General features: G+C 41.4%; 1 protein-coding gene across 4 annotated transcripts in view; it reads left to right on the top strand.

Moving 5' to 3' along the window:
* Positions 1-18,748, top strand: part of UGT8 (UDP glycosyltransferase 8) — a 48,144-nt gene that overhangs the window by 12,483 nt on the left and 16,913 nt on the right. For 3 of the 4 annotated variants that reach the window (XM_055716981.1, XM_055717005.1, XM_055716998.1), the window contains exon 2: positions 7,865-8,688. In XM_055716981.1, the coding sequence (XP_055572956.1) occupies positions 7,867-8,688 (822 nt within the window). In that variant the 5' untranslated portion in view covers positions 7,865-7,866. Of the gene's footprint in view, positions 1-2,255; positions 2,363-7,864; positions 8,689-18,748 lie in introns of those variants that run through there. The other variant, XM_005433758.4, reaches the window with a different exon arrangement.

Here is an 18,748-nt window from a genome sequence, read left to right as displayed (position 1 = left end):
AAAACATTGCAACACAAAATAGCAATCCTAGTATGCGCTACCTCAGCAATTGGTAGCAAGATGTGTGATAGGAGTATAAATCCAAAGGTCGTGCAATACCTGTTACCAGAGTCTCTTCCTAGATAATACAATGGTTTGCTGCTCCAAGGCTCTGTGCCTTCACACATTTCTAATGCTTTCATCTGTTTTACGGCACGTGAGTTGCTTAGTAGCAACTGCTTCCTAATCTTAAAACTTCAGTTTGCTGCCTGAAGTCAGCTTATGGGCCTGATTTATTTTAATGCTCCTAAAGGATTACGGAGTAGTATTTCCTATTACTTACAGAATATGTACAGTACAGCAAGCAGTTTTATAGGTTAAGAACATATTTTACAATTGCCAGCCTAAAGGGTTTAGGAGTCAAGTTGTGCTTTTCGTTTGGAGAACATAGACTTTCTTACTTATGCCACTAATTAAAATCTTCCTGTGATCTGAGATGTGCTGTTAGACATAATTTGGTCAGTGCGTTTCTCCACATAGGTAGCATTTCCTTGCTCTGGTGCCGGAAAAAAAAATACTGTGGACTCGTATTAAATTACATTCTCTAAAAGAAAATGTTTTGAGAGGGACTTAAAAATTATTTGTATTGTTTCAAGAGACATCTTGGAGGATGTCACAAATAGAAAGAAAGACCTTTTCTCTGTTTGCTCTTCCCCAGTTTTGAATCAATGCACTGCATTCATGCTTGTGTGTATATATATATATTTGCCTAATATCAGCTGCTAGCAAGTGGCTGATACATGCACCCACCCAAACCAAATCTTAGCTGTATTTTTATTACTGAATCATTCTGTAACAAGTGTTAGAGAACCTTTTGTTTGTGTTGGAATATTTTCTTCTTTTTCCAGCTTTATACTTAATTGTAAATCCTTTCTGTTAGTCAGTCCTTGCTGTCTTAGACTTGATAAAATGTTTTGCTTACAGGGCCTTTGGTCATACAACCAGCATTGTGGGGTATGGGTCTGTGTTTGTTTAACTGAAACATTTACAAGCCTGTGAAGGTTGGATACTATGCTGTAACTGTAAAACTGTGTTTAATAACAGCTAAAGCAAACGGGTTGCGCATAAAATAAGTTAATGTCAGTGGGATTTCGGGTAGGCAGGGCAGAACTGGAGCTTCAATAACTCGGGTAAGAATCTGAGATCTGTGCTAATTTCTTTCTCCTCTTTAGTGCTTGCTTTTTATTAAAACCAGTAGTAAACCATAGCCAGTAGCTCCTAACGTGCTTTACAGAGGGAGTTTGTAGTGCTCTCAGTAACCGGTTGCCTTTCAGTCACAACTTAGCTCAGCATTTGTCTTAACCATACATTTGACCACATGTCCCTTAGAGCTACAATGCATACTGTCTTGGAAGAAATAAATGCACTATATATGTCTACCTGTGGTAAGTGCTGCTGTTGGGTATGGTAGCGTGGGATTGATTGCCGAGGTGACGCTGCACTGCTGATGGTACTGGCTTTTGACTTGGGATGGAGACTTGAGCTGATGGGATAACTGATACCAAGTTTGGCTTGGTGAAACAAAAGCAACCAGCTCTGCAGCAGCCTGGTCTGGATGCATGGAGCATGCCGCGGGCAGTTGCAGTATGTAACCGATAATGGGTCAAGATCCACTCTTGCCTATGTAGAAACTGCATCAGATTTGCAACTTTTTAATAAAAGTTTAGTTGGTGATAAACACTTTTTTTTGTCCAAATTTTTTTTCTGGTTTTCTGCCTTTTGTTCTAGTTGGCTCAGATCACTAATGCAACATTTTGGAGAGTTTACAGCTCTAAAAGCAGGGTTTGTATTCTCCCTTCTAAAATAATGATTTTGTGTAATGAACTGATAGTAAAGAGAAGGGGACAATACTGTAAGCAAGACTAAGTAATAAATCTGCATGTTACCAGAACTCTGGTAGCAGTTTGCAGTACGCACAATTTGCTGAAATGCATACAAATCTCAAATTTCCCCCCTTTTTGAATAATTATACTCCTCTGTGATGCACATCACTAGCTTTCCATTTGGGCATGAGCCATGAGCCCTTGCAGTGCTCATTAGCATCCACATTTGGATTTGTAGAGATGGAAGTCTAGTTGGTAAGCCTGCTCTTTTTAATGTGTACTGGTATCTGTTAAATTGTAATGAGTAATTTGAGCTTGTTGGGTAAGGTGAGTGATCAGCAGCTAGAAAGATCGCTCCTTTGCTGCAGAGCACCGCTGTTCAGTATGAAGGGCACCTTTCTAGGCAGAGGTTCCGGTCTTCTGACCAAACTGCCCAGGGAAACTCAACAAACCTTAGCAAATCTAAAGAAAGGCTGAAAGGAAGCAAGACTTAAAAAAAGGTAATAGCATCACTGAACTCAATCCCTGTAAAACTTTTTTGTTGCTGCTTTAGAAATTGGGAGCGTTACGCATGAATAAAAAGAACTCTATATCATTGCGGTTTGTGTAAGTGTGTAAGAACTGTTTACTTTCTTGAGTAGTGATAAACATTTGTGCAGTTTGAATTCAAGCTGTGTTTTGCATATGGAGGTGCTTGAGAGCCTCTTCTGCTTCTAGGTCTCACTGCAACAGAGGAAGACTCTGACAGTGGTATTGCTGGCTTGGGAATGGTTATTTCTGTGAGATTCAGAAATAGTAGGTAGGCAGCCAGTGGTATAAAGCAGAAAAACCCCCAAACGTTCCTGTAAGCTTTAATTGTAGAATCATCAGCAGATTATTAGGGATTGACAATAAATCTCATCTTCAGTATGTGTTCCAAGTACTGTGATTGACTGTTACATAAATTATTAATTGGATTTATTTTAAAACCATTTTTAGGATTGGCATATGACTGTAGTATTAGATCAATTTTATAATATTAACTTAAACATTAAGACTTTCTGATATAATTTATATAAACATACATGTTGCTCAGCTTCTTTCCATGTTGCCCAATTTTCGAGTATTTCCCCCTTTGCGAACAATGAGGGGACAGGGTGTGGAGGGAAGGATCCTCCCCTGTATTTTTTCCCTCTGAAAGTCACCAATTCTTGTGTAGTCACACGTCTTGTTCTAGGTCCTGTTTGGTCTTTATGGATAAATGGAAAAATACTTCTTTAAAAAAAGCCAGATTTAGAACTGTTTTGGTCAGCTGAAAACATCCTTCCAGCAGTCTTCTGTGAATGTGCTTGGTTTTCTCTAACACAGTTTAAAACTCATACTACTTTAATTTGAAAAAAAACCACCAAACCAACCCACATGTAGGTCGTTAACTATGGGAAGCTGTTGAAATAGGTTTAATGTTTAACCTCTTGGTATGTCTAACTTTTTCTTGCACTCAAATAGGTGAGCTCTTTACAGTTGGCAGTTGGTTTCACTCATATAAAGCCACTCTGAATTTCTTTTTTTCCTCCTCCATACCATTGCTTGTAGGGCTTTTTGGCTGAAAGTAGCAATGGCTTCAACTCAACGATAATTTTGTGGGGTGTGGTTGGTTTGTTTTTTGTTAAAAATTTTAGAAAATTCGGCTTTTTCTTCTTTTTTCTTTTCTTCTCTTATAAAAGGATGTTATATACCAGCTCAGACACCAAAATAATCTTATTTAATGGAGGCAAATCCTAAGCAGAAGGACTCAAGACAGAAGATGGTTTTATATCGTTAACGATCTTGGAGAAATGGATTATCCTCTGGCTTTGGGTTTTCTTTTCTCTTTTATGTTTGGACACTTGACAGTTGTTCTTCATGCTCCTAGCATTCAGAAACGAAAAGCAGTTGCATTGAATATTGATTCTTTTTATTTACTTTGGCAAGTGTTTCATTCTGGGCGTTCACTGCTGGAGTATGACTGTGTGCTCTGGGTGTGATGAGCTGGCTTCAAACTAAGCACCAGGTCATCATCTCCTTGATGCCTATAAAGCCCCCTCTGCCTAGGAACTGCTTACAAGCCTCTGCAGATTTCCCGGTCTTGGTGGAAATATCTGATGTGCTGAAGGAGTCCAGTGCTGAAGGATGGTCAGAGTGAAAAGGCATCTGGGACTGAGAGTGGAGCTGAGCTTGCTTAGTCCTGTGGTGTTGCTCTGCTGATGGCACCAAGCACCTACCTCTTTCTGTCTCTCAGCCTGCGAAATGAGAATTACGCTCGTGATTGCGTGGCTTACGAAGTGTAGTTACATATTGCCCTTGTTCCTGCTTAATACAAACCTTCCAAGCTCCCCTCTTCTGGCTTCTGCCTGGCCAGGGGATGAAATGATGAGGCTTCATCCTGCAGGTTCCTGCCAGAAGTTCAATATAAGGTCAATGCTCTTTTTCCCTGTAAAATTGTCACTTAATCAGCATTTCTCTAATAGTATCATGTGTTTAATATCTATCTCTATGGCTTGGCAGGTCCAGTACATAGATTTTCCTGTCCCTGTGGAAGATGTTTGCATTGAAAAGGGCAGTTACATAGTAACATTTTTTAAGTGATTTTTTTTATCAGTTCTGAAGATACAGCAAACTACAGGCTCCTGAGGAAGTGTGTTGTGTCCTCTTGACACTGGTACACCACAAGAGGAGGAATAATTTGTTTGATAAATTGCTCGTAGTTATATTTTCATGTTAGTTAGGTAGTGCTTTATAGCACCTTCATAAAAAGTAAAATATCCAGTGCAGTTCCCATTTAAACCATGGCTGCTGCATGATGAGCGGTGGGGCAGTTACTGTCAGGCCCCAGAGAAGCATAGCTATAGTTCCCATGGCTTTTGGTGGCATGCGTGTAACCCCGGCTGTGGAAAATAACACCTTAGGGCTAGGGGTTGTATCTTCCTGTGCTGTGCTCGGGGCCTGTATTGGGTCAGGAGATCAAAGTACAGCTGGCATGCTTGCAGCTGGCAACCTGTTGGATCATGACTAACCCTTAGGCTCCCGGTACGTTTGATTTATACTGCTGATAGAAACATTAACTGTTTGAGTTTCCCAATCCTACACCTCCATTCATGGTTTTGTAATATTGATATTGTTGACAGGAGCAGCAACTTAATACCGTGGGAATGCTTTTAGCATGGGGAGATGTAATCGATAATGGGTTTTGTCCAAATTTGAGTAGTAATTTTTCTTGGCTATTTCATTGACAAAATTTTTTACTTATTTTTTAAAACCACACTTAACCTAACAAGCATTAACCTCCAGTGGGGCTCTGTTGAAGACAGCTGAGTATGGCTTGTTGGTACAGTGCTGCACTGTATGCCAAGCCTGTGTACTTACGCACTTGCACAACCTTCTGCTGTGGCTTAAAACCTGCAAGTTTTACAAGTGGGATGGTGAGCAGGGCTCAGTGCTGGCACATCTGTTGAATGGGAGCTCCTGGGAGGGTAGCTGAGCTCTGTGGGGTGCTGTGGTTTTCTAGAAAGCCTCCAATGAAAGCAAAGGCCTAAACTAAAAAGGCAATTTAATACCTTAACCTCACTGGCAGGTCAGGCCTTCATGCTGGGAGGTAAGCTGTTTCTCATGTAGTAAGAATGCTTTTTCCAACTTTATTGGAGAGTGAATAGGATTGCTGTTTGGTTTGATTTAACTACTGCTATTTGCCAAGGAGAAGATGTTTCAGGGTAATCTCCAACACCCTAATTGAAGCAGCTTAAAAAACAAATCAATCTCTCCTGATGTCAGTGACAGTGGTGCAGCATAGTGAAGTTCTCATATGCCACTGCTAATATTTGCAGCAAATAATATCCTCCCTCTTCCCCTGAAGTGTTATCTCTGCAAAATTGAGCTTTGTTCCTAGAAACAGCAAAGCCTCTGAGTGCTTCCCAGAATGCTACGTCAGCCTGTGAATATGGTGGTGCTGTGGAGACCTCAATAAATTCTCTGTTTCAGTTCCTTGCTCCTGGGTACCGCAAGGTTTTGCTGTGCATCTTTGTGCTGTGGGCTTTGTCTTGGGGAAGAATAACACACACCACCACCACCACCCCCCCCCCCAAAAAAAAAAAAAAGAAAAGCGTCTGCCTGAGTGGACTTTTTTGTGCACATGTATGTGTGTGCACACACTGCTGCTGGTGATAATTACTTTGAAATTGGTAGAGTTTTCTAAGGGATGGTCAGTAATTTCCGAGGTAGTGGCTAACACATTCTGAACACAGGTGTGGGGGCGGCTTCAAATTTAATAAGAAAAATTGCAGATTAGAAACCTGATTTGAATAGTCGGTGTACCTAGTGGTGATTTTCCAGCTTTGCTTGGGCTTGGTGCATGATTATAAATGTTTGAAAGTCAAGCCACTTGCAGAAGCTGGTGTAGCAGAAAATTGGGGTGTCTTTCAGAAAACACAATATTATATAGTAGCAATACAAATATGAGATGCTCTGTTGGTGAGCTTGTAACCCACAGAACGTTAAAAAAAATAATCTATTAAAAGTCCTGATCAATCTGTTGTAGGAGGGTTATAAGACTACACTGTAAGGCAGTAACAAGGACTGAGTAGCAGTGTTACCTGTCTCTGTGCTTATTTATAAAAAGACACTGCAACAGACTCAGGTTTCCATGTGAGTTTGTTTGCCATGAGAAGAGAGCAGATTGGTTTGGCTTGTGCTTGTTTCTCTGTCTTGGGGAGGGTTACAGTGACTAAGGAGTTCTCTGACATGTGCTCTCTGTGCTTCTAATGCACTTGGCTTTCATCTAGTGCATACCGTGTTTTATGGGCTTTACTCTCCAAAACATGGTGGGGGAAGGTACTTTCCCTTTCCCTGGCAGCCTGCAGCTGTCCAGAGCTGTAAGACAGCAGTGTTGTTTTCAGCATAGGTTAGGCTCATGCTTGAGTGCATGCTCAAGTGCTGATTGAAGTAGGTTCAGAATCAAGTACTTCTGAAAGTGCTTCAGTAGAAGTTGTGGTGTTCGTGTATGTGGTACTAACTCCTGTTATTTCACTTGTTCTTATACACAAGGAGCAATTTTTGAAAGGTGGAAGTAGCTGTTTCTTACTCGATGGCAGCGTCTTCCTGCCAGATTCTGACTTTCCACCCCTGTGTGTCCGATCGGTGTTGATACTAAAGAAAAATATTGCATGAATTTGCATGTTTTTAGGAGAAGAAAAAATCTTTATATTCTCTATGCCCATTGGCTTACATGAAGACAAAGCTACAGAAAATGTTATCCTTAAATCAGAATAGAGTTGCGCCTTGAAGGAGGACAGCCTGAAAGCTGTGGGTGACTAGACCTTGTGGTAGAAATGCTTATAGCAGTGTTAACAGTACTGTGAAGTATGGTGCTTAAAGGCTGCAAAATTAAAATGGACATACTAGAAGTTCCAGTGGAGGGGGCATCCTTTTGGTCTCGTGTAAATAAGCCCAGGATTTTAACCTTTGAACTTCTTTGTTCTTTTAGTCTTTGAACTTCGCATCTTTCTTGTTCACTTATTACAATGACAATAATTCAGTTGTGCTTTTAAACATAATCCCAAATGTAGCAGGATCTAGCTTGCAGATCCTACAAGATCTCACAGGTGTTGGATGGCATACATAATCCAGCAGCAGTGCATGAGGTATTTCTGTGGAGGGTACCAACCTCATTGTGTCAGTTGGTTTTGCTGCTGTTTAATGCAGGTGCTGTGTTGGTGTTGGAAGAAGTCTGTCGTCTACCCTTAATTAAAAATGGAAAGAGGGAGGAGAAAAGGCAGCTCTCGCTGGAAACCAAGCATTACCAAATGCACTCTGAAGCTGAGTGGCACTCTTGTTCCCCGTGGCCACTGCAAAGATGCCTTCAAAATAGGGAGATGTGAATAGCTTTTCTGGGACAGCCTCATAATAACTTTTTTTAAAAAAAAAAAAAATAATTCCCAGGTAGCATGCAAACCTGCGTTCTGTTGATGTAATGGTTTTATTTCTCATTTCAGCTATGAAGCCGTACGCTCCAGCTTTCATTCTCCTGTGGAGTGCTGTCGGGATAGCGAGGGCTGCCAAAATCGTTGTTGTGCCGCCAATTATGTTTGAAAGCCATCTTTATATTTTCAAGACACTGGCCTCAGCCTTGCATGACCAAGGTCACCAGACAGTGTTTCTCCTCTCTGAGGGCAGAGAGATTCCTCCATCTAATCACTATAGACTTCAGCGCTACCCAGGGATCTTTAACAGCAGCACCTCGGATGATTTTCTCCAGTCCAAGATGAGGAGTATCTTCTCGGGGAGGCTGACAGCCCTTGAACTGTTCGATATCCTGGACCACTATTCCAAGAACTGCGACATGATCGTTGGCAACCGAAACCTCATGCATGCCCTGAAACAGGAAAAATTTGACCTGCTCCTGGTAGATCCCAATGAGATGTGTGGATTTGTTATAGCTCATCTTTTAGGGGTTAAATACGCCGTCTTTTCCACTGGCCTCTGGTATCCAGCAGAAGTGGGTGCTCCAGCTCCCCTGTCTTACGTTCCAGAATTTAACTCGCTGCTCACAGATCACATGAACCTATTTGAGAGGATTAAAAATACTGTTGTTTATCTTATTTCAAGATTTGGAGTCAGTTTTTTGGTTCTGCCAAAATATGAAAGGATAATGCAGAAACACAAGGTTCTACCAGAACGGTCCATGTATGACTTGGTTCATGGATCCAGCCTGTGGATGCTTTGTACTGATGTAGCACTGGAGTTTCCGAGACCTACGCTACCCAATGTTGTTTATGTGGGAGGAATCCTTACCAAACCGGCCAGCCCTCTGCCAGAAGTAAGGTTTGCTGAGCTTCACAGTAATTTCTGTGGTATCTGGTTGACCTCATATGATCAGCAGCAGTTTTTAAGCAGTGAATTCCAAATGGGATCTCGTGTCTTTTGGTGTTGCTTGGTGAAATATACCTTTGAAGTCACTGGGGGTAGCTTGAGGTGGTGGCTGGGGGGAGCTATCAGACACAAACTCATCAAAATGAGTGTTGCGGTTACAGGAAGTATTTTGCTTTTGAGTATGGTGCTTAATGGTATGGTTGAGGAAAAAACAGTGCACGCTATCTTGGGAAGTACATCTGTAGCTTCTGACCGAGCGTGGGTTAAAATGGAAAGAAGGGAGAATGATGAACATGAACTCTGCTTACACTTAAAGAAGCCCGCTGATTTATACTATCTAATTTCATGGTATTAGTGCTTTTATGGAGAGTTTGCTTCCCTTGGTTTGATAGGTAAAAAAATCTTTAAAATGAGGTGTATACAAGCATGAAGAAACTGTGTGTAGGCCAAGAAATGGAGATCATGCGAGTTGACATAAGTGGCACCACTACTATACTTAAGATAGAATTTTTACTGTACAATTACTGGCCATCAGGTACTGAACTTCAGACTGAAATAGTGATAGTGACTGTACTCACTCCGGAAATCCTGGTTGCACAGATTAATAATTAAAGTTTGATTACTTCAGTGTACCTGTGATACTTGATACCTGATTCTCAAGATTGCCTCTCTTCAGCAACACAATGGTGAGTGACAGGCAGAACAAAATTTCCCAGAAAACCATGTCATTTACACTTCCGTTTGTGTATATGTAAACAAATAGATCTTGACTTGGAGATGGTTATTAATGGAAGCTTCTGGCTGGTTGATAAATAGGTAGGTAGACCTGCAGTGCTTAACAATTTATGTCTAAAAATGCCTCATTCAGCCTTTGCTTTTTGCATGAAAACTGCCAGGCCAGCTTTTCATCTGTTCTAGCCTGAAAATTGGTTGTGGAAGAGGGGTGTGTTGTGTTTTGTTTTATCCTTTGCACTGTGATTTAGCAGTAACTTTTCTCACAGATTCGGAAGACATCAGATAATGCTCAGATTGGGGCTGCAGGATGTGGAACACCGAGCCAATTCCCTCATCTTTTTTTTTCCTCTGTTTACTTTAAATGCATCTGAGCTGAATGAGAGCAGGCACCTGCATTGTACTCTGAACATACTAGTGGTTATATGCCGGCATATACTATGGTCTGTTCTCCAAGGTGTCATCAGAGATCATCATAACAGTGCTGTTTCTAACTGGTTTTTCCTGTACATGAATGTGTTTGTGTTTAGAAAGTGTCAGGCTGCACAGGTACCCTGAAAAAGCGAACTAAAGGTAGCCTTGTGCTGTCTAAACACATTTCAGCCCAATTTTCTCCTGGAAAACTTTGCTGGCTGGATTGAGTTTCAGCAATTTGTTTTCCCAACCAATTTTTTGTTGTTGTTGTTGTTCTGTACAAAGAAAAATGTCTTTGTTGCGTGATAAATTTGTGTAGGACATTAACATTGTCTATTCTTTGGTCTCTGTAGATTGGTTTTTAGGGTAAAAAAACATTGAAAGAAAACTGCTCCTTCCATTTTCTTCCACTCCACTTTAGAGCAAAGAAAGTATCTGATTTGAGAACAGGTGTGTGTGTGTGTGTATAGATACAGAGATGTTATTTGTACATGCACATACGTATTTGGAGCCTTTTGAGAATATATTTCTCTGTACTTCCCACATGTACTCTGGAACCACAGATGTTAACCTGTTACAATATCTTATGATGCAAGAAGGTGGAACAGTAAGTAAAATGTTTAATATAACCAGATCAACAGTGACCTTGAAATAGACCTGTAGGTAGAGTACAGGCTGGCAAATACTTATTACAACAGGAGGAAAAATCCCAAACCCTGTAATTATTTGTGAGCTGAGGCATCATTTACCTTCTCTTCAGTTTTATCAGGCAATTCATTCTTACAATGATCTAAGTGCAGGATTTGATTGAATGCGAGAGACAGAAAAGTGTGTTCATCTTTTACCATATAATTTGTCCATGCCTAAACTGTTATGCATAATCCACTGTGGTATGTATTGCAGGTAAATTATTGGGCAATCAGTTTGTTTTTACTGAACAGTTAGATAAAATTTATAACTGTTGCTTTATTCTGGCAAATTAAATTTTGGGCAGCTTGTGCTGTGACTCTTTTCAGCTATTGCTGCATCTTTAAGGCAGAGGCCTTTGCTAATTTATTTTCTGCAGCTTTTAGTCTGGAGCATTAAGGTGAGCCAGAAGTAGAGCTGGTTTGTGTTTCTGTGCTGGGCTGGAAATGGTGATGCTTCAGGAGCAGTCTTGTAAAGGAAAGCAACATTCCTGCCCACCGATGATCATCAGAAAAGAGGAGCATGTGGCTGGAGATAACAGCTTTAACAGGCAAATTTAAGATACCATTAGAAGCCATTCAGGTCTCTTACATTCTCTGAGGTAGCCTGGTCTACTTTTTGTGGTTAGAGATGTATGTTTTTTTCCAAGTCCAAGATACCTGCTCAACACAAAATACTCGGGCACTTCAGCTGTGGCACCACTGCCTCATCAGCAGGGAGTTTGTTATTTTGGGGTGTGTTTGTGATACAGTGAAAAAGGAAAAATTTTTTAACCAAGTTAGAATTCCTGTACACAACTGAAGAGCTCTTGTGTTTCTCCTAGTAAGTAACATCTTAAAAAGAAAAGGCAGAGAGTAGTCATTAAGCAAAGAGGAGACAAAGGTCAGGGTCTTCTAACTGTTACAGGATGGCTGTTCTTTAATTCTAGGGGATGTGGTAGCTCTTTGTTTGCTTAGTCTCTCCACCTGTGTTTTCCTTAAACTTTCATTGAAGAGAAGTTAGAAAAACACAGCTTTAAAGGTAGCCTGTAGCAGGGGCTGCTGAATATCTGTGTCATGTAATGTTGTGCATGTGAGGGGAAGAAAACCTAACTCTTGCTTTGCTCTGTCCCTGTCCCATCTGCATTAATATTTTGGTTCAGGGCAGTGGAAGGGTTTTGTAAATCCCCCAGTCATCCCCACTTACTGCATTCAGGTTCCCTTTGTAAAGTATTTTTTGGTGCAGGTAAACAAGATTTATTTTGGAGGGTGTTATGCTGGAAGCTTTATTTCACCTGTGAACCAAATGCTTGTTGGGATCTGCATGGGGGACATGGGGGGTCTGCAGCAGCATTTGGCCTTTTGCGTGGCTTTAAGTGACATGCTTTGTGGGGGACGCTCAGATCAAGGACCGCAATAGATGTAGCCGAAGTCAAGCTGCTGGAGTGTGTACAGTTATGTGCAGAGTCTCTGCCATGCTGGCACGGTGCTCAGGTAAGGGCAGGCTGCAGTCCCTGCAGGGACCGTATGTTAGCTGCGCATCTCGCACGTCACCCGTGAAGGGAACTGGCCATATCGGGGCATAGCCTCACTGCCCTGCCCAGGCCAGAAACCAGCAGTAGCCGATCACGCAGTTAGCTCGCGTGGCAGGCATGATTTTTAGCTGCTGCTGAGCTTTGTAGCAATTATGACTGCAGCACACATCGCCTGGCTGCGGTGTGCAAACTGCAAACGTGTCTTTGGGTTGCAGCCTGCAGAGACATCTCGGGAAGCCTTCACCAGGCTCCGATCTCCTTTTTTCTCTCCCTCAGAGTCAGTGCCCTGATGTCGGTCTGTGCTTGACGCAGTGTCCCTCGGCGTGGTTGCAGTGATCAGCATGCCGAGGAGAGGGAGCCAAGAGCCAGCAAGGAGAGCAGTGGGTCCTTTGGAGGTCACCGCTCTGCCCGGCTTCCTGCAGCACCTTGCGGCACGGCATGGCACGGGCAGCTGGGAGCTTTCCTCTCAGCCTAGCAGGGTTAGTCTTGCCCTTTACAGAGAGGCAGCGTGTCGAACTGAAATTCCCGATGATGGGCATGTTTCCTTCTGTGCTGCTCTGATCCCTGCTGCAGATGGATGAAGCTGAGTGTAACTTGTGTCGCTCTCTCATTGTGGTGGAAGGGCTGAGCATTGCTTCAGAAACCTCGGCGCAGGCAACGGACACTGCACAGCTATTCATATTCTGTGGTAGCTAACATGCTGTCTTTGCTGGTTAAAGTGTGTGGATTTAGAAGGTGCTTCTTGCATAAATAGGGTGCTCTGTAAGAGGCAAGGAGATGGATAATGTGGCTGCACCCGTTGCCCACAAGTGATTCAAATCTTACGCGCACGTGGGAAAGAGCCCAGGGTTTGTATAGTGAACTCCAAAAAGAGTGTATTTTGAATTGCATAGAGGACAGTGCAAGCAGAACTAGCCTTAAAAGACCAAAAGCTGGAGACAGATTGAATATCGAGTGTTTAAGGTCATTGCTGACTTAAACTATTAAGTGTATGGTGTTACTCGGCAGTATTTTCCAGAGAACGTTTACTTTCCTAATGGCCAGTGCTAGCTGTATTTGAGATTACACAGATTAGTGTCACTGTTTAAAAAAAAAAATTAAGAAAATCACAAACTAAAATGACACATACCCTGTAGTTTGTAAGTTGACCAGCTGCTTTTACACATCAGCACAGTTTTTAAAGTTTCATAACTACTTCTGTGTGACACTATGCCTTTTTACAACACTGATCTTGAGGTGGTACTTTGGACTGAATGCCATTTTATCATTGGTGGGAAAAGAGAAGCAAATGACAGTTCTTTTTTTTTTTTTTTTGTAACTTCTTCCGTACCTGAGTAAACTGAATTTATGCTACAAAGGAGGGTGTTCACGTTTCAGAGTTGGAAGCTGTCCTTTCAGCCATAGCTGTCATCAAATAGTAATTACAGGAACTTCCTTGCTCCTCCCTGTAGATCTCTTATCTAATCTTGTTGTTCTGTGGATCTACATCTATGTAACAAATTGGTGGCTTTGAAATATCTTCACTAAAAAGTTGTTTGGTTTTTTTTGGGAGGCTTGCTGACAGTTGTATGTTAGCTAGGTGTGTGTTAGCAGATACTGGTATTTAAAATAAGGTGGAAGAGTCATTTTATTCCTTAGATCAGATTTTTCTCCTAAATTCAAATTCAAGGGCACAGTCTATAAGCTCTTGCAGACTGTAGCAGTAGATTTTTTTGCACATGGCATATCACATCGGGTTTTTAATTTCTTTTTTTCAAAGTTTGGGGAACAGTTCTTCTAGAGCTACTTTTGACCGTAAATTTCTGGTGATGTGAAGCAATTCTAGAGCTGTTTTAAAATGCCTGTAATTATCAGCTGGGGAGGCAAAAAGTCTTTCAAGGTTGATAGAGATTATGGGGCACTGTAAATTCCGTACAGAACCATATGATCATGTATTTTGTCTCTGAAATAGTATTTCCACATAAAGCTCACCCCCACACCCCTAACAATTAATCTTTTGCTACACAGGTAAGTGTTGCCTGAGCTCTCCAGATACCCAGTCATAAAACTGCTGTAGTCTCCAGTCTCAGATGCTCCAGTCTGGCTAGGTTGACAGACCGTGTCTATTCCTGCTATACTGCTGCATTTTAAATTTGGGAAGACTCAGCATCTACCTGTGTGGTGTAAGACACAGGGAAAAGGATGAGGGGCTGATTGCAGAAGTCGGTGAAGTATCTCCAGTAAAATGTGTTCAGGAAGGCAGGTCCCCTAAGTATACATGCGAAACGTAAGCTGGCATCCAGTGATCTGATGAAGGAACAGAAAACCTCTACAGCAAGCCTGTGCTGTCCATCAAAAAGCAAGTTTACTTGCTTCATGGATAGTAGTACGACGTGGTTGTTTCTTCAGCTCAAATGATTGTGTGTACTGGGAATGGAAAATGCAAGGTTCACACCTTGGATGTTGCATAGGTCAATTTATGAAAGTTAAAAGCAACAAGTTATTTTACTCCATTTACAAAAAAAAATCCATCTGGATAATATAAACTACTATTATAAACAGGTTTTCTGTTTTTAAGTATTCTAATTCATGATTTTCATATTGCAGTGCACTAATCAACAAGATTTACTCACTTCTGTAATGTGCAGTGCTTTAACTGCGAGTGTCATTTGCAAGTTTTTGATTGACCTGTATGTATGACAAATGAGCTAGTGTTTTTTCCTCATGATCTACTTCTTTAGCATCCGGTAGGATAAATTCTAACATTGTGTAGGGAAACAGAAGATGGGAATTATTTCTGGAGGCATACTTTTTTCTGTAGTATTTGGAATGTGCTTGAGTTTGAACACCATGTTTGTATAATCTGGGACATGTTCAAAGCTGTCGTTTAAGAGCAGCAACCCTAATTATTATTATTGACTTAAAAAATAATCTTTGTAATCAAGCCAGCTTCTTTTTTCAGATGTGCTAGTTGCTTTAAGGTTATTTAAGTGGACAGCTTGTGTTCGGCTAATAATCTGCTTGGGCATTTGTATATCCTGTGGCTGGGTTAGTCTTAGATGGTACCAGTTGTTTGGGGTGGTGAGGCGTCTGGCTGGGGCCTCCAGAAGAGGATGGAGATTTCTGAGGAAGAACCAAACATGACGGCTGGGGAGAAGGTACAGTTCCACACCTGGGTCCCTGCCCCAGTGTTAGTGCCTGAGAGCAGTAGGTGGTATGTAATCTCTTCCACAGTGTGGCTTCAAGCGCCTCTTACGTGACCTTTCGAAGAGCGCTGGGAAAATTAGTAATGGATCTTCAGCTTCTCTGCCTAAAAAAGCGTCTGTCTTCCAAATGATACCATTCCTGCTAAAAGCGTGCCTTCAAGGGAATTGTAGTTTCAGGGAGTCAAGTTTATGTTTGGCTGAAAGCTGGTGTACAGGAATTTCTTCAGTCCCCAGGTTCAGTGGATGTACTTTACAGATGACTTGAAGTAAAGTCTTCTTTCGTGTCCTGACAGTGAGCTGCTTGTAGGTCACAACAGCACCTTGAGCAGCAGTTCTGTTAACAGTGTTGTTCTAATGATTTTACTTGTTTAAAACTGCTGAGTTTTAAAAAGAGTTTTTTAAAAATAATTACTTTTTTAATGCAGCCACACACCTTTGTAATTGGGTATTAACCTTTGCCTGCTGTTTTGCTGCCTGTTGTAGCTCACTTGCATCTCCCCAGGTGTTCCCGGGCTGTGTGCAGCATGCCCGGGGGATGCTGCAGGGCAGCGTGCTGTGTCAGTCGGGTAACCCTGGTCTGGGGGAGCTGGGGGCAGGATACCTGGTAGCTGCTGTGGGGATTCATTCTGCATAATGCTGTGCCGCCTGTGCGGGCAGCCCTGCCTGTGCCTGGACCCGGGCTCCCATAAGAGGGGAGAACAGGGTATTGCCCAGCGAGTGCCACTGTCATGCTTGATCTCTCTTCATGCGTTCTGCGCAGAGGCGAGGGGGGACACAAGTAGATGGGGCCCTCCTAAGCGTTTCTGAATGCAGTTCAAGTCACCCCATCCAAGTGGAGGAGCAGAAGAGGAGATTAGGGAGGTCTTATTGAAGGATGTGAGATCTTATCACAGGCTCAGAAGCCAGCTGATCTTAACCTTGTTTTTAAAGAAGGGGTGATGACTGATGTCCTGTTTAAAATATATTATATTAAAATATATATGTGTGTGTATATATATGCACATGTGTATATAACTATTTTCAAAAAAGAGAGAAGGAAGGAGGTAAGTTCCAGGGAGAAAGGAAGGCTATTTAATCTGAAGAGGAAATGAAGAAGAACTTGCCATTATTAAATCAATGCTGCAGTTTAGAATTAGATCTTCTACCATCTACAGAGCACAGGTCTTTTACTGGAACAATGAAAGACAAAATTTCCCACCTGATTTAGTTCATAATGTGGATTTATGAATGGGGCAGTGTGTCAGTGTCTTTAAGGCAGGCGATCTGGACTTAAAATTCAGCTTCTTCTCAATTGTCATCTTACTGTATTTACTGCAGTTCAATTTGACACAATGTTCTATAGATGGAGTGGGTAAAAACAGTCTCCATACTTCTTAACTGTTACTTGTACAGCTTTTCCACTACATATGCAGCTACTGAAATTGCGGAAGGATTGGCAAAACCTTGGTTTGCATTTACATGTAATAATCTTAAAACGATTTTGTGTATGCTTGCAAGTTAATAAGACAGGACTTCATGCTTAGGAAAATGAATGTTTTTTTGGAGAGGTATTTTTTAACAGAATATAGTGTCAACAAGGTTTTTAATTTGAATCCTGGATTTGAAGATACCTCTGCTGCGCATGCTACGCTATGCAGTGATTTCAATAACCTCTCTTGAAGGGCAGGCTTCTTACTTTTGGACTACCTTCCATTCATTTGAAAGGCAAGGTTGCTTTCCCAGGGTGCTTGCCAAAGGTCCAGTGAGTAATGGATTTTTGATGGAAGGTGTTGCATCAGGGAAGTACTTGCACGGCGCTTTTCTGGTTGACCTCTAGTTTTAGGTAGACCGTGTTCTCAGAGGCTTCATTGGATATGCCTGTAACTCTAGAGAGGGCTGAGGTAGGGGAGAAAAGACAAGGGCTTGTGGGACTGTATTTCTTACCCGTGTTTTTGAGTCTGAATTTCACTCTTCTTTGAAGTTAAATGGACTTAAACATTTTGTCAGAATTGGATGTTAAATGGGAAAAGGCTGTAGAGGTCAGGTATGAGAAAATGCAACATTTCAGACATTGAAAGCTTCATAAGGCTTTAAAGATATATTTTTTCCTCTCAATACATTTTGATAAGCCAAATGTGCAGTATACATACACCAAATAATTAGTGAAGAACAGAAAATGAAAAAGTCTGTATTTTGACAGGGCTGAATCTGTCTAATATTATTGAAGAAGCACTTTATCAACAGCATTGTTAGATTAATACATGATGACAGTGCACTTACTAGTGCTTGGGGTCCTAATAGAAAACATTTCAGACCTTAACAGTTTGTTTCCCAGCTAAGAGTGTTAGCGTGGCTTCAACCAGCAAGAAAATAGAGGAGTTTTTAAAAGCATACTCAGATTGTAGCATTAGACTAATGTCTACAAAGTATTGTTTTTAGAATTATCTTATTGTATGCTAGTATGAACTATAAAATAAGAAGAAATAATATGAATATTAACTGCGTGGACTTCACATATGGTAGATCTCATTAATAGAATGAGATTTATCAGCATCTTAATAGTATGTGGCACAGGTCAGCCAACTTCAGTGTATCTAAGGGAAGGCAATATAGAAACTTACTGAGACTTTACAAATACCCTACCTTTTCTGTTTCATTTTTAGAGGTTTCAGTTGGACTTCAGGCAGCAGAATAAATGGAGAGGAGAGGGGGAGCAACCAGAAAAAATATGTTTTAGTTATGAGTTTGCAGCAGAGAGGAGGCTGGTGGCTGACAGCAACGTGTACTCGAGGAAGGACAACAATTAACTTGCAGTTAATCCAGAGGGAAATGGTGGGGTGGGGAAGGATCTTGTCCTGGCTGGGAGCAGCGTGGCTGCTTTAATTGAATTGACTGAGCCTGATGATATGGAAAGGAACAAACCCTGATAAAATGGGATGAGCACATTTGCCTTGTGGCCATCGCTTATAAGAGGCAGGGATTTAGTTAGTGGAAAAATAACCTTCAGAGCGTGCCATACACGCCAGCCGATGCGGAGATGTTTGGCTGAGCCAGCAGAAAGCAGCTGGATGTGTTGAGTCAGGGAGGTGCAAGCCATCCTCTGCTCAGTGCTGTCAGGTGTTTGCTGTGGTGTCCCATGGCCTTTGCTTGTTAGAGCAAATGAAAAAACACACCTATTTTTGGCTGTAAACTGATTTACGAATTCATGATAAGTAAATACAAACAGCATACTTTGCCTAAAGTGATGGTGTTTCTCTGGGTTTGCTGTAGAGTGAGATGTTATTTTTTAACTTTCCGATTATGTGATAGGACCCTGTTTGTTCAGTGACAGTAAAGGTTGTATAATGGCATCTATATGCCATCTAACCACCTGTGCTGAAGCGTTGGGTTTTTGGTAAAATCTGAAATTGGGTTAAAAATGGATTAATACAGCATTTGAATATTTCACGAGAGAAGTACTATTTAGAAGATGCCAGAAAAGTTAGGACACTGATAAA

This window comes from Falco cherrug, chromosome 1, assembly GCF_023634085.1.
Source record: "Falco cherrug isolate bFalChe1 chromosome 1, bFalChe1.pri, whole genome shotgun sequence".
NCBI classification, from domain to species: Eukaryota; Metazoa; Chordata; class Aves; order Falconiformes; family Falconidae; genus Falco; species Falco cherrug.
This window is presented reverse-complemented; position numbering and strand designations above follow the sequence as displayed.